This window comes from Parasteatoda tepidariorum, chromosome 1 (assembly GCF_043381705.1).
Source record: "Parasteatoda tepidariorum isolate YZ-2023 chromosome 1, CAS_Ptep_4.0, whole genome shotgun sequence".
Taxonomy (NCBI): domain Eukaryota; kingdom Metazoa; phylum Arthropoda; class Arachnida; order Araneae; family Theridiidae; genus Parasteatoda; species Parasteatoda tepidariorum.
In genome coordinates, this window is record NC_092204.1 from 56537255 (window position 1) to 56550082 (window position 12828).

At 27.4% G+C, this 12828-nt stretch overlaps 1 protein-coding gene across 1 annotated transcript in view; it reads left to right on the top strand.

Annotated features, from left to right (window-relative positions):
• Positions 1-12828, top strand: part of LOC107442001 (inactive tyrosine-protein kinase transmembrane receptor ROR1) — a 232347-nt gene that overhangs the window by 116532 nt on the left and 102987 nt on the right. The window contains exons 3-4 of the mRNA XM_071185519.1: positions 5749-5831; positions 12524-12823. Of these exons, the coding sequence (XP_071041620.1) occupies positions 5749-5831; positions 12524-12823 (383 nt within the window). The remainder of the gene's footprint in view (positions 1-5748; positions 5832-12523; positions 12824-12828) is intronic.

Consider the following 12828-nt stretch of genomic DNA (forward strand, 5'->3'; position numbering starts at 1 on the left):
AGGCTTCCATTTCCTGAATTGTCATTTTCATCCTTCATATTCTATGTGCTTCCAATTGCCGCATCTTTTCTTATAATATACCCTTCGTGACTCATAACCTCAGCGAGTAATCACCATAACGTAATACCCCCATACATTTGCCCTTAACTTAATTTCCCCCGAGTTATCTTATTAAGGAAAGATCATATTTTTAAATATCTCTGCTCAATCTTTATTTGCATTGGTATCTTTCTTTCTCTCTTCTTTTGTTTCCATGTATTTAGTACGTGAACATACTTGATTCGGAGAATAACTCTCGAGTATTTTAATTCTTGATTGTTGCTGTAAATTTATTTCTCAAAATATTTGCGTTGTTATTCCGGTAACACTTTTGTACCCTAGGCTGTCAAGGAAAAGAAACTGCTGCAGAGAGTTTGAAAACTTAGAATATAATTCGAATCCGTACTTATGTGATGCCGTGTTTAAATGTTGGGTTTCAAAAAAATGTCAATATTTTTACTCATTATAATTGACACCTGCAGTGCGCAAAAAAATAATATTTTAAAAGAAAATGCCACTTAGAAACTATGCAAACTATTTCCTTCAGAATTTATATTTTGTCATTTAAAATCACATCAACTTTTGTAAAATTCTGCGAAAGCTCTCATGTTTTATAATTCAAAATTTTTTTACCGACCATCATTAACTTGATTAGCAAAAATTTGGTAAAAAATATTATTCGACACTATTTACTTCTAAAATTATTGCTGTGTAAAGTTTTATAATTGAGTGCAAAAATGTTTTGATTCGTTTAAAAAAATTTTAAGTTGTGACGAAATACGTAAAAATAATTTTTAAAAAAAAGGTATCATTTAAAGGTCCAAATTTCAGATCACTCTCCTTGCTAAACTGATGGGACCATTTTCCAAATTGCAATTATTCTCACCTTCATATTTTAAAGTTCCAATTGTATCAAAAAAAATATTTGTTTATTTAGAGAAAGTATGTTTTTTTTTCATCCGGTATTGTAACCTAAACTATCATTTGCACAAATTTATTAGCATATTTAAAGACAATTGATCAAGTCAATAAGATAGTATCTCAGTATTTTGAAATTCGGTCACTAGATCAAAAGTTAGTAAAACATTTTTTTTTTTATATTTAGTGCAATGTACAGTGTGCAAAATTAAAAAATCGACCACCCCCTGAATAACTTTTGATCTAATGATCGGATTTTCACGTTCTAGAACACAATCTTATTGACTCTAGGGGGTGATCTCAAATAGGCTAATTAATTAGCGCAGACGATCTTTTAAGTTACTAAATCAGACGCAAAAACATATTTTCTCCGAATAAACATGCCTTTTGTTTCGACAGATTCTGGTTTCTGACTCCCAAAGTCTAAGGGGTAGCAGCAATCTGCAAAATATGGTCCTTACAGTTTGCTCAGGAGAGCAGTCCTAAGTTTCGACACTTTAATGTTGATTTTATTTTTTTGCGTATTTCACCATATCTTGAGAACTTTTTAAACGAATTAAATAATTTTTACACACAATTATTACATTCGTTTATCCAAAGATAATTCCATGAATAAATATCACTTTCAGTTAATATATATATAATTTTATTGCTTAATGGTCGAAAATTTTTTGAAGTGTCAGGTATGCATTTATTACATTATTTTGAAGAATGTAAATTTATATGGCAAAGTACAAAATTTGAAATTGGTCGAATAGTTGCTGAGAAATCGAATTTCAAAGAAGCCTTATTTTAAAATTCAATTTCTCAGGGGCTATTCGATCGATTTCGCTTATATTTTGTACTTTGTCATGTGAAATTATATCTTTTAAAATTATGTAAAAACTTTTGCACCATACAATTCCGAATTTATTCGACTATTAATAATAAAATATAATAAATTAAAGATTATTTTCTTAAAGTTTATTTATTTTTGGATAAACGAATTTTATAATTGATAAACATACAGTCGAAAGAAAGATATGGTTATTCAGAGAAAGTACGTTTTTTTGTCTGAATTTGTAACTTATGATATCGTCTTCACTAATTAATTATTGTATTTGAGATTGAATCCTAGAACGTGAGGATTCGATCATTAGGATTAAAAAATGTGGAGGGTGGTCCATTTTTTACTTTGCGCATTGATAAAAAAATAATGTTACTTCTGATGATATGCATAGTTCCTTTTTATTGTATCAAAAATATTCAAGGCAATTCGATTAAAAAATTAGGTCTTTGAATTAGTAAAACTGTTCAAAAGTGACATTTACGATGTATTGAAAACTGTTGATACATTGAAATATTTATTGATAACTGTTCAAAAGATGTAATCTTTAATATGCATTTAAAACTGTTCAAAATTGAAATTTAAGATGCATTTTAGTTAAAATAAAAGTATGCCAGTTGGTTAGCCTAGTTGGTTAGAAGATCTTCAACTAATTCATCCTTAATAAACAGAAGCAAAACTTATTAAAGTTCCCTGGGCACAACTGTCTTGATAATTTAATAGAATTAAGCGCCGACAGCTTTTATATTCAAGATGCTGTTACCTATTAATTTGAAGCTGCTGTTACCTATTAATTTGATGCTGAGTGTGCTTCAAGCCACTATTAGAGTTAGAATCCCAGCACTTCACAATTACACCTCAGATGTTACACCACAGAGCTAACTTGTCATCGCAAAATTTTTACCAGTAAATAAATTTTTTTTCTTCTAAAATCCATAAAATATCCAACTTTAAACAAATTATTCTTCTAAATTTAAGTCTTTCATTCATTAACTATATTTAAAATAAAAATTTATATATATATTTATATTTTATGTGCTTTCCATCTCACATATGCGAAGACTGCTTTTTCTTAAAAAATTCATATTGTGTCAAATGCTATGTTTCAAATATCAAACTTGATGGTTGAATATAAGAAAATAAATGTAGCATTTTATTCCTTTTCTTGTGCTTCTTATTCTTTAGATGGGTTTCGGAAATGGCAGGAAACGGGAACAATAACGAACAAAGCCACGGAAAAAGATTCTTTTTAGAGTCGAAGCCGAATTTAATACTGCAATGTATTCTGATGCCGGATTTCAAAAGTTAAGGTCCAACAACGTATAAATAACAATTTCTTTCGCTTATACGAGTCTTAAAACTCGAATATATTTTTTTTAACTCTTGCCCAAAACAAATCTTAAGGCTATGGTTTTGAGATTTTTTGGGTGAATCATGGTTTTTATTCATAGAATTCAAAAAAGTAATTTATTTATGAAATATGGCTCATATAATTATTTTTATTTCCCTATTTCTTATAATATATATACATATATAATATACTAGCTTAATTCCCCGTTCTTCGTACAGGGTGGGAAAAAAACGCATCAATAAATCTGTACTGAACAGCACTACAAAATCGTGCACAAAAATTTCAGACAAAAATCGACACAAATAATAAAGTTGAAATGATTCTAAGGTTTATTTTTATTTATTATTATTTGTTGACTTTCTCCGTTGCTTTGCATTATTAGATTAATCAAAGCAAATTTTTAGTAGTTCATCCCATCAAAATAAAGGCTAATAGTATTCAGCATTATCTGGCATAATGCTTCTCATTATATTTCGCTAGCTACTCATTATAAAGCGACTCATGATATTTAAAATTCCAACAGACAAGCTACTCTCTCCTGTACGTATCTATCTACATAATAAATCTATCATAACAATGTACAGTATTGCTGCATCTGTAATCGGCACCAAATATACTTTAAAATACTTTGTACCTATATAAGAGTACATTTGGTATCTATCAAAACTTCACCTGTTAATATAAGGCCAATACTGCCCTTTACCAAAATTTAGCGTCATTGATGTTAATAATAGTAAGTCGACGGTACCCCGTAACGAATAAGAAAATTTTCTTCATTAATTTTTCTTTTTAACTCATATCCTTTTTATGACATTTAGTATTTACTATCAAAATCAATTAAACCTCATTGACATCAATAATAGTTAGCTTATTTTTTACACTCGCTTAAGCGAACTGAGTCTCAATTAATTCTGCCTTTCACGACAAGTATAACAGGAAGAGTAATAAACAGTTTTTCTGATTAGAGCTTTAATAAGTTATCTTTAAAATGTTTGAAAAAAGTGAATCGTGCATAGCATATTTTAAAACACTGGCTTACACTAAGTCAATGAGAAAATTTAATTTTTTAAATGTCCCTGAATTTGAAATATAATTTTAAAAAAATATAAAAAATCGGGATTCGTAATCCGTTTATATTTTTGCTCATCTAGATTCGTTTTTAATCTCGTATTTTTAGAGCTTACGGTATATCCGCAATTCTCTATATGGACACACAGACAGACACACACAAATTCCAAATTTTATTTTGTGTAATGTATAGACTATTCCTTATCCTTCTCGAAGGCTTTAACATATTAGATTAAGTGAAACACATTTTTAGTAGATCATCCCATCAAAATAACGAATTACTGCATTCAGTGTCATCTGGAATAATGCTGTTGTTCAAGACAACTCATGACATTTAAAATTTATCACAGTCAAGATGCTTACTTCTGTACTTATCTTTCTTGTACAGTATTGATGAAGCTGTACTCGCCACCAAATTTACTCTACATTGGCCCTATATCAAAGTATATTTAGGATCTATTCAAACAGCACTAATTACCATGATGCAGTGGTGCTCATTATCAAAATTATGCATCATTGGCGTCAACAATAGAATGGCGACTTTTTACGCTACCCCATAACGAAATAGTTCTATTTCTCCATTAATTTTGTTTTCCAGCATAAAACTTTTTTCTTTATTTCAAATACCGTCGACTTTAAATTATTGAGTTTTATAAAATACGTTTTAAAAGCACAACGAATATAAATAAACACGATGGTTTCAAATAACCTTAGAAATATTAAATTTCGTGCAGTCTCTGTAGTTGGTGTTAACCATAGTTATACACCGACTTCTCCGAAAAAGAGTGATAAGCAAAATAAAAAAAAATAAAAATATAAAAATAAATATAATTTAAAAAAATACACACACACACACATATATATATATATATACAACAAAATAAATAAATACAAAAAAAACACGAAAATTGAGAAAAACAATAAGTTTCATTTATTGCGCATAAGCTGCAAGCAAACAGAACTTATTAGATAAGTTCAAAATGAAGATAAAACAAAGGAAAATTACAGACATATGGAAAAAGGGGAGGAAAAGAAAAATAATAATAAAAAAATAGGAAACAACTAGGGGAAAAAAAGGAAGAAAAAAAAGGATAAACAATAAATAGGACAATAAAAGATATAATCTTTTCATCAGCCCACACGATTATTTCTGCAAATATATATATANCTTATATATATATATATATATATATATATTATTAATGAAATAAAAATTGATTTTAGAAATTTAAGATAATTGGCTAAGGACACACACATGTGCGTGATTACAAAGGCGTAAAATAACATAAATTAAATTAATGGTCTATAAAATAATGGTGCTTATGTTGAACCATTGAAATGAACCAGTAACACAGACATTTATTTTTTAATGTTTTGTAATGAGTCAATTCTTGCTGGTTTGCAAATGAATTCGTACATGATTTGTGATACCATTAATGTGTTAACAAGCTATTATTTTTGAGCATGTTTTAATAGTACATTTATTTTTTTAATGTATTACTTTATGTTTGTTACATATGATTTAAATAAAATAATATTTTTTCAGAAATAAACAACATAATAAAGAAGAAAAGAATGAAAGTAGAAGAGATCCTATTATGAAAAATTCGATCCAAGACAAACAGTCAAGTAAGAGATTTTTAAGTATAATAAATGCTGCAGACTTAACTTTAACCGAGCAAAGTAGAAATATTTTTAAGCCATTTATCGTATGAATTAACTGTATTTTAACTAACTTTTAAATTCATCTAGTAAAATCAATGTATGTTTAATGATTTGAGAGATATTTTTGTAAACAACAGTTAAAGATAAACAACATAACAAAGAAGAAAAGAATAGAGTAGAAAAGATCCTGAAACGAAAAACTCGATCCTACACAAATAATCAAGTAAAAGGCTTTTAAAGTATAATAAATGTAGACTAAGCTTTTACCAAGTATAGTAAGAAACATTTTTAAATATTTATAATATGAATAAGTTATTATTTAACTAACTACAAATTAATCTTATACAAAATATTTACATATTTCTAATAATTTAGGAGACAATTTTATTATTCTGAAATAATGAGAACATTTTATAATGAGTTATAAGCTTTTAAATTTGAAATATTGGAAAAATTATTCAACCAGAAATCCTATTTGTAAGCGTTGTTTTTATTTTAATTTTATTTATTTATTTATTTTTGGATAAAATTAGAAAAATTTCGGAAATTTAATGTAAAATGCCAAAATCTATTAAAATCTATAATTAGGTAAAATTCTATGGAATACAATTCTAACAGGTAATTTTACAATTGGTCTTAAATAATATAATTACTAAATATGAATAAATTAATAAATAATTTTACATTATTTATTAATATAACAGCATTTCTTCATTGATATAGCTAAAAACTACTCGAAGTATTTTAAAATAAAAAAGGGATACATTATAAACTAAACGCTTGATATGTGATAGCATTGATAAAATTAATTTAAATTAATGATTAAAAATTATATAAAGGGTGTTCTCTAATCCCCACCATTTTATGTACTTTTTATTATATGAACTTTTAACATCCTTTTAAAAATTAAGTACACAAAAGAGGCAAATTTATAATTAATCGAGGAGGGAAGAATTTTGCCTTAAAACGAAGAAAAATGAGATGTAAAGCATCAAAAGCCTATTTAACTGCCAAAAAAAAAAAAAAAAAGTCGAAGAAAATTGATAGAGGCAATTTTAAGTTTTGTTGAATAATCAAATTGTTTTTTAATGTTCAATTTTAATTCCACTTTTTACAATAAGGTTTCTTTAGATTTTGATAATGTTTTTCTTTTCATTTTATAATTTAAGTATTAAAGAACCCTAATGCTTTTTTTCTTTATTTTTATAAATATTTTACGCAAATATGATCAAAAGCAGCAATCATGGAACACTTTGTATGGCAAATTTGTGAAGAAAAAATACATTTTTGTGAGCCGATCATACAATTTTACAATTATCCACCAGAAAAGACCTTTTGGATCCCAAATTTTTTCAAACATAATTCAGGTTGCTTCAAACACGACACGTTATTTTTAACCATTACGTTATTTTTAACATTAACACGACACGTTATTTTTAACATTATTTTATTTTATAACCGGCGTTGAACACTCGACCCAATTCTAAGTTTACGACAGTAAATGTTTAACTCCGTGACCTTGTAATTTGAACCAAACTCAGAAGATAAGGGAACACCTGGATCAAGCATCAGGACAAACTACTCTTCTTTGAGGGCTTTTTGGTGAAACAAACACACATTTGCTTTACATGAAAAGGAAAACCACGGAAACCTCCCACGGTTAGCTTGATGGTAAGGGAATTCTAACCTATGATCTGTTTACAACTGAGAATATTTTACGTCAGCATTGTGATCGCTTCGAGCCGGGAGAATTCGTATCAACCAGACATTGCTGGAATTCAATCCTGGGTCACATTGGAAGGCAGACGCTCTATCCCCAGAGGCATCGCGGGTCTTTGGCCACTACGTGTAAAAAAATATTACTATCTTCAAATGTTCTTTTTATTGCATAGCACATATTACATTGAAACAGTTTACGCACCTTATTCGGTTAAGCATAAAAATCTATAATAATGAAAAGAGTTATTAAGCAAAAAAATCATTTGATATCTCAATGAAGAGCTTAGTGTTAGATTACGTTGCGTTCATAAGTGGATTTCAATGAACTTTGGATCTCGTTGTCATTTGTATCTTTAATGATTTCAGAACACAGAGGCATTCATTAATGCATTGGAATTAAATAATTACTCATTGTTTCTTTAACAGGGTGTGGACACAGTGTGTTAGGTGAATCAAATAATTGGATATTAAATAACCTAATTAGTAACTAGCATCTGTATCGTAAATGCTTTAAGTAATTTTTTATAAATGATAGGTTTATATGTTTACTGTTATTTTTTTTTAATATTTTGTTTTAATATTTCTAACTTAGTCTTAATTTTCAATGTTATCATTTACTTTTTTGTTTCAAAAGTGCAATTGGAATGATATTTGCATTTAATGAATAATTAGAAACAGAATATGAAAAGTTTAGTAGGGTTTAGTTGAGTCTTTTCTATTTAATATATCCCTCCCTTGTAATTTTTATAACATACAATTGAGCCCAATGATTATTTCTAGTAAAACCGTTAAACTAGATAATCCCATCAAAACATCATTAAAATATTAAAAACCATGTATTTATTTTAAATCAAGTGATAATTAAAAATTATCTAATTATTAACCTTTCTTATGATTAATATATTAAACACTTCTGTTCCAAATTTTATAGTTAAACTCAATGTGTTACACACATTAATAAATGAATGATAAAGACATTGACAACTTGTTGGCCCTCGAGTTGTAAAAATAATTGCTTTCTAAGAGCTAAATTCATTTTTTTTTTGTAATTGTCAGAAGTTTACAAAAAAAATTTGTTTTAATGTACATTTATAGAGTTTTGTGGATTTATTTTTTATTTATTTTATATTTCAATAAAACTTCTTTATATAAATATTTGGTATTTTGTAAAAAAATCCACAAAATAATATGGTAATAATGTGGTTTCCATCAAAAGAAAAATTAAATTATCCTTAAAACTACTTAATTGGCATGCATTAACAAAATTATATTATTTATGAAACAAATTTTTATTCTCATCTGTATATTACGTATGATTAAAGTTTCTAAATATAGTAAAATAATTAAATATATCGTTTATGAGCTAAAGAGGTTAAGGGGAATTCCCTTGTGTTTAAACAGATTTAATTATGATTGTAGATACTTTACATTTAAACGCAAAAAAAAAATATGCAGTTTCTATAAATCAATGAAAAAGCATTTTTATCGAACAAAACTTTAAAGTTTCTAAATTTTCCATAACCAGAATGACAGTATATTATTTTTTAAATCCCTTAATCATTCATCAATCTGATTATAAAATACCATTAGAACTCATAATATAGTAGCAAAATGTTACAAAATTAATTAAATGTTAGTATAGGCATTTGAACATATTTTAGCAAATTGATTTCTTTCTCCTTTTTATTCTTAATACTTTCGTGATTTTTAGATTCGAACTTAACTTAAAATTTGATAAATATATCAGATAAGTAAATTTTATATGTGAAATCCACTGCTATTATTTTTATTTTTTACTTACAGTTTTGGTAAATATTTGAATATTAGGTCATGCAAGCATTTATCAGTTAAAAATTGCTTAGATTATAAGATTTAAGTCATAAAAAGTTTTAGGTTATATAATTAAAATATTCTTCATATTCATCCTCACACATCTGAACGCTTCTAAACAAAATCTTATTAGTCAAATAAATAAAATTTATAAACAATCAATTGAAAGTTAAAAAAAAGTTTTCTAACATGCGGTTATAAAAATCACTCTTTTTTTAAAAAAAACAACCCAACTTTTAAAAAAAAAACTTCATAGGTGAAATTTATTTTTTTTTAAAAAAACTTCATATACATTGACATTAATGAGTAAAGTGTTTTATCTTTCTTCATTTTTATTGAAATAGTTTTTCATATGAATACTGTTAGTTAATTTAAAAAATAAAACAGAAAACTACTTTCTTTAATTTTTAAAGTCACGTTCAACAAAATTTAGAAATTGCAGCTGTTATTAAATTATTCAAACTCTGTGGATTTGAAATAGACATTGGTTGAGATTGTTTTACTTTTGAGACTCATTCAATATTAAATTATTAACTTTGCTAAAAATTTACTTGTAAGCTTTTTTTTATATCATTATGAATACGAGAATTCTTAATCTTATAAAAGGAAGCTCTAATTTATTTTTACATCAAACCTGAACGAGCATTTTAGCAAATAATCTTCTTAAAAACTACTGAAATGTGAAGCTAATAAATATAATTAATCGTGGAAGAATTATCTTAATCGAAATTACACGTTGAGCAAATAATTCTTTTCTAAAAGACTGAGCAAACATTTGTTCTCTGAAAATAAAAGTTTTCATCTCAATAACATAAAAAAATATCACTGCCATCTCAAAAAATCCTTTACTAGAAAGATGTATTGTATTTATTTCCAAAGTGATATATTGCTATATAAGACAATCATTCACTTATTATGTGACATATTATGTCCAGCCCAAGAAAGAAAGCTTTTTTATGTGGATATGGAAGAAAAGAAAAGGGTATAAGTTCTTCAAATAACAATACTTCACATCGAGATAAAGTTTCATTTCTTTTCACTACTGAATTGTTGAAGCTGATTCCATTTTGTAGTGCCTTTTAATTGAACTTTTTCGACTGGAATGAGATAATAATGTTGTTTTTTTTTTATAAGAAATAAAGACTTTTTTATTAGAATGTAGGATTATTATTATTTTTACCAAATAATAATTGCTGTGGAAAAATTGCTCTTAATTATTACATTTTATAGATTTTTGTTAAATACAATTTTCCAAAAATTATAGCCAAACTTTTGAAATTATATTCCGATGAAAATGCATATTAAGATGTATTTTAAATGGTTTCATTAAGATTTGTGTGATTACTGTATTTTACTGACAAAATATTTTACCAGAAAGGAGTATTGTATTTATTTCCTAAGTGATATATTACTATATAAGGCAATCATTTACTTATTATATACCATAATACGTCCAGCCAAAAAGAAAGCTTTTTTATGCGGACATGAAGGAAAAGAAAGGGGTTTAAGTTCTCCAAATAACAATACTTCACATCGAGATAAAGTTTCATTTCCTGAATTGTAGAAGCTGATTCTATTTCGTAGAGCCTCTTAATTGAATTTTTTCTAAGGAAATGGAATAATAATGCTGTTTTTTTTTATAAGAAATAAAGACTTTTTTATGAGAATAAAGGAATTATATTTTTACCAAATAATAATTACTGTGAAAAAAATCGTTCTCAATTATTATATTTTAATGAATTTAATGTAGCAAAATTCACTCCAAATTTTTTAAAATATGTCCTGATACATATGCATATTAAAAACTCCATGTATTTGAAATAGTTTTATTAAGATTTGCATTGTTGTTTTATATTACTGTAGTAATACAAAGAGGAAAATCCATCATAGATAGCGGGTGTGGAGATATATAGAGTTTTATTTTAATTAATTTCCTATTAACTCGAAATTAATCTACAACATATACCTAGAATAGTTGAAGTTTTATTTATCTCTTATTTTTGTATTTCTGTTAGTAATTAAATTTTTTTACTGTCCTCGAATTCCACAGTAATATTTATATGTGTGTTCCACTATATGGAAAATGTTTCCACTCTCAATGTTAGGAAAAATATTTTCACTCTCAAATTCATGGACTAGAGTTAGAACAGCATATAATAATAATTACTCACCAAATACTTTGTATAAATAATTTGTAATAGGGTTGCACTATTTTGAAATGTAACTAATGATTTATCAGAAGATATATAATCTAAAAAAAAAATCTCTGAAAGCTTAGAGTTCAAAGTAATGCTATGGAAATTTCCTACTAAAAAGGAAACTCAATTTAACGTTTTCTACCCTTTCTGATACAGTGTACACAGTCTGCAAGTATTTATTCCAAAAATTCAACAACAGTAAAACTATTTGAAACTGTACGATGCATTGTTCAAAACAAATTAAAATTAGCTTTGGATAACAATATGTCTTTCAATTGAAGTTAAAAATAAAAGTGAATTTAATATGCTTAAAAAATTACTCAGAACATGCATACTTTAATTTAACGGCATATTCAACCCCTGAAAACATCCTGCACTTATGTGAAAATTACATTTCCAGTAGTTTTTTTTAAATTTTTCTTATATATCTGTCGTTGAACAGCCGACCCAATTTTTGAGTTTACGACTACTGATGTTCAAATCCGTAGCCATGTCATTTTGAACCAATCCAGAAGACAAGGAAACTCCTATATCAGCACCCCCAGAGGTATTGATTTGTTATGGGAACATGGAGGACTTTGAGAGTCGACAGATTTAACATTCACCAGTCACCACTTACTACACGGGGAGTCTTCGGCAGACGGGAATCGAACCCACGAACTCTTGGTTGGAACTCCACGAACCTGGTAGGTAGGGCCCAGTGCCCTATCAACCAGGCTATCCTGGCCATTTCCTCGTAGATTTGTCACCAGTGCAGTGGATCGGAAAGAAATATAATTCAAAATTTGAATATCAGTAAGAAAAGTCAAGATGCTTTTCAGTTTTTCAAAATGTGACTCGTAATGACTATAACTGTTTAAAAACGTATCAATGCCCTTTTTTAACTATAAAAATTAATCTGTTTTTCAGATTTCTTGGTGATCGAAAAAAGTTTGGCAAATATGACAAAAGACTCTGGAGAAACAGTACGAATGCGTTGTGAAGTTAAAGGAAATCCCATTCCTAAAATCAGGTGGTACAAGAATGAGGCACCCCTGGAACAAGAACGAGGAAAAATTGAAGTTCGTAAATACAATCCTGATGCTGGAAAAATTGGTTCCAGGCTACGAATAGTTGATCTAGATATTCACGACACTGGTTATTACAAATGTGAAGCTACAAATGAGTATCAAACAGTAGAGACAACTGGAATCCTAATGGTTAAAGCAGGTAAT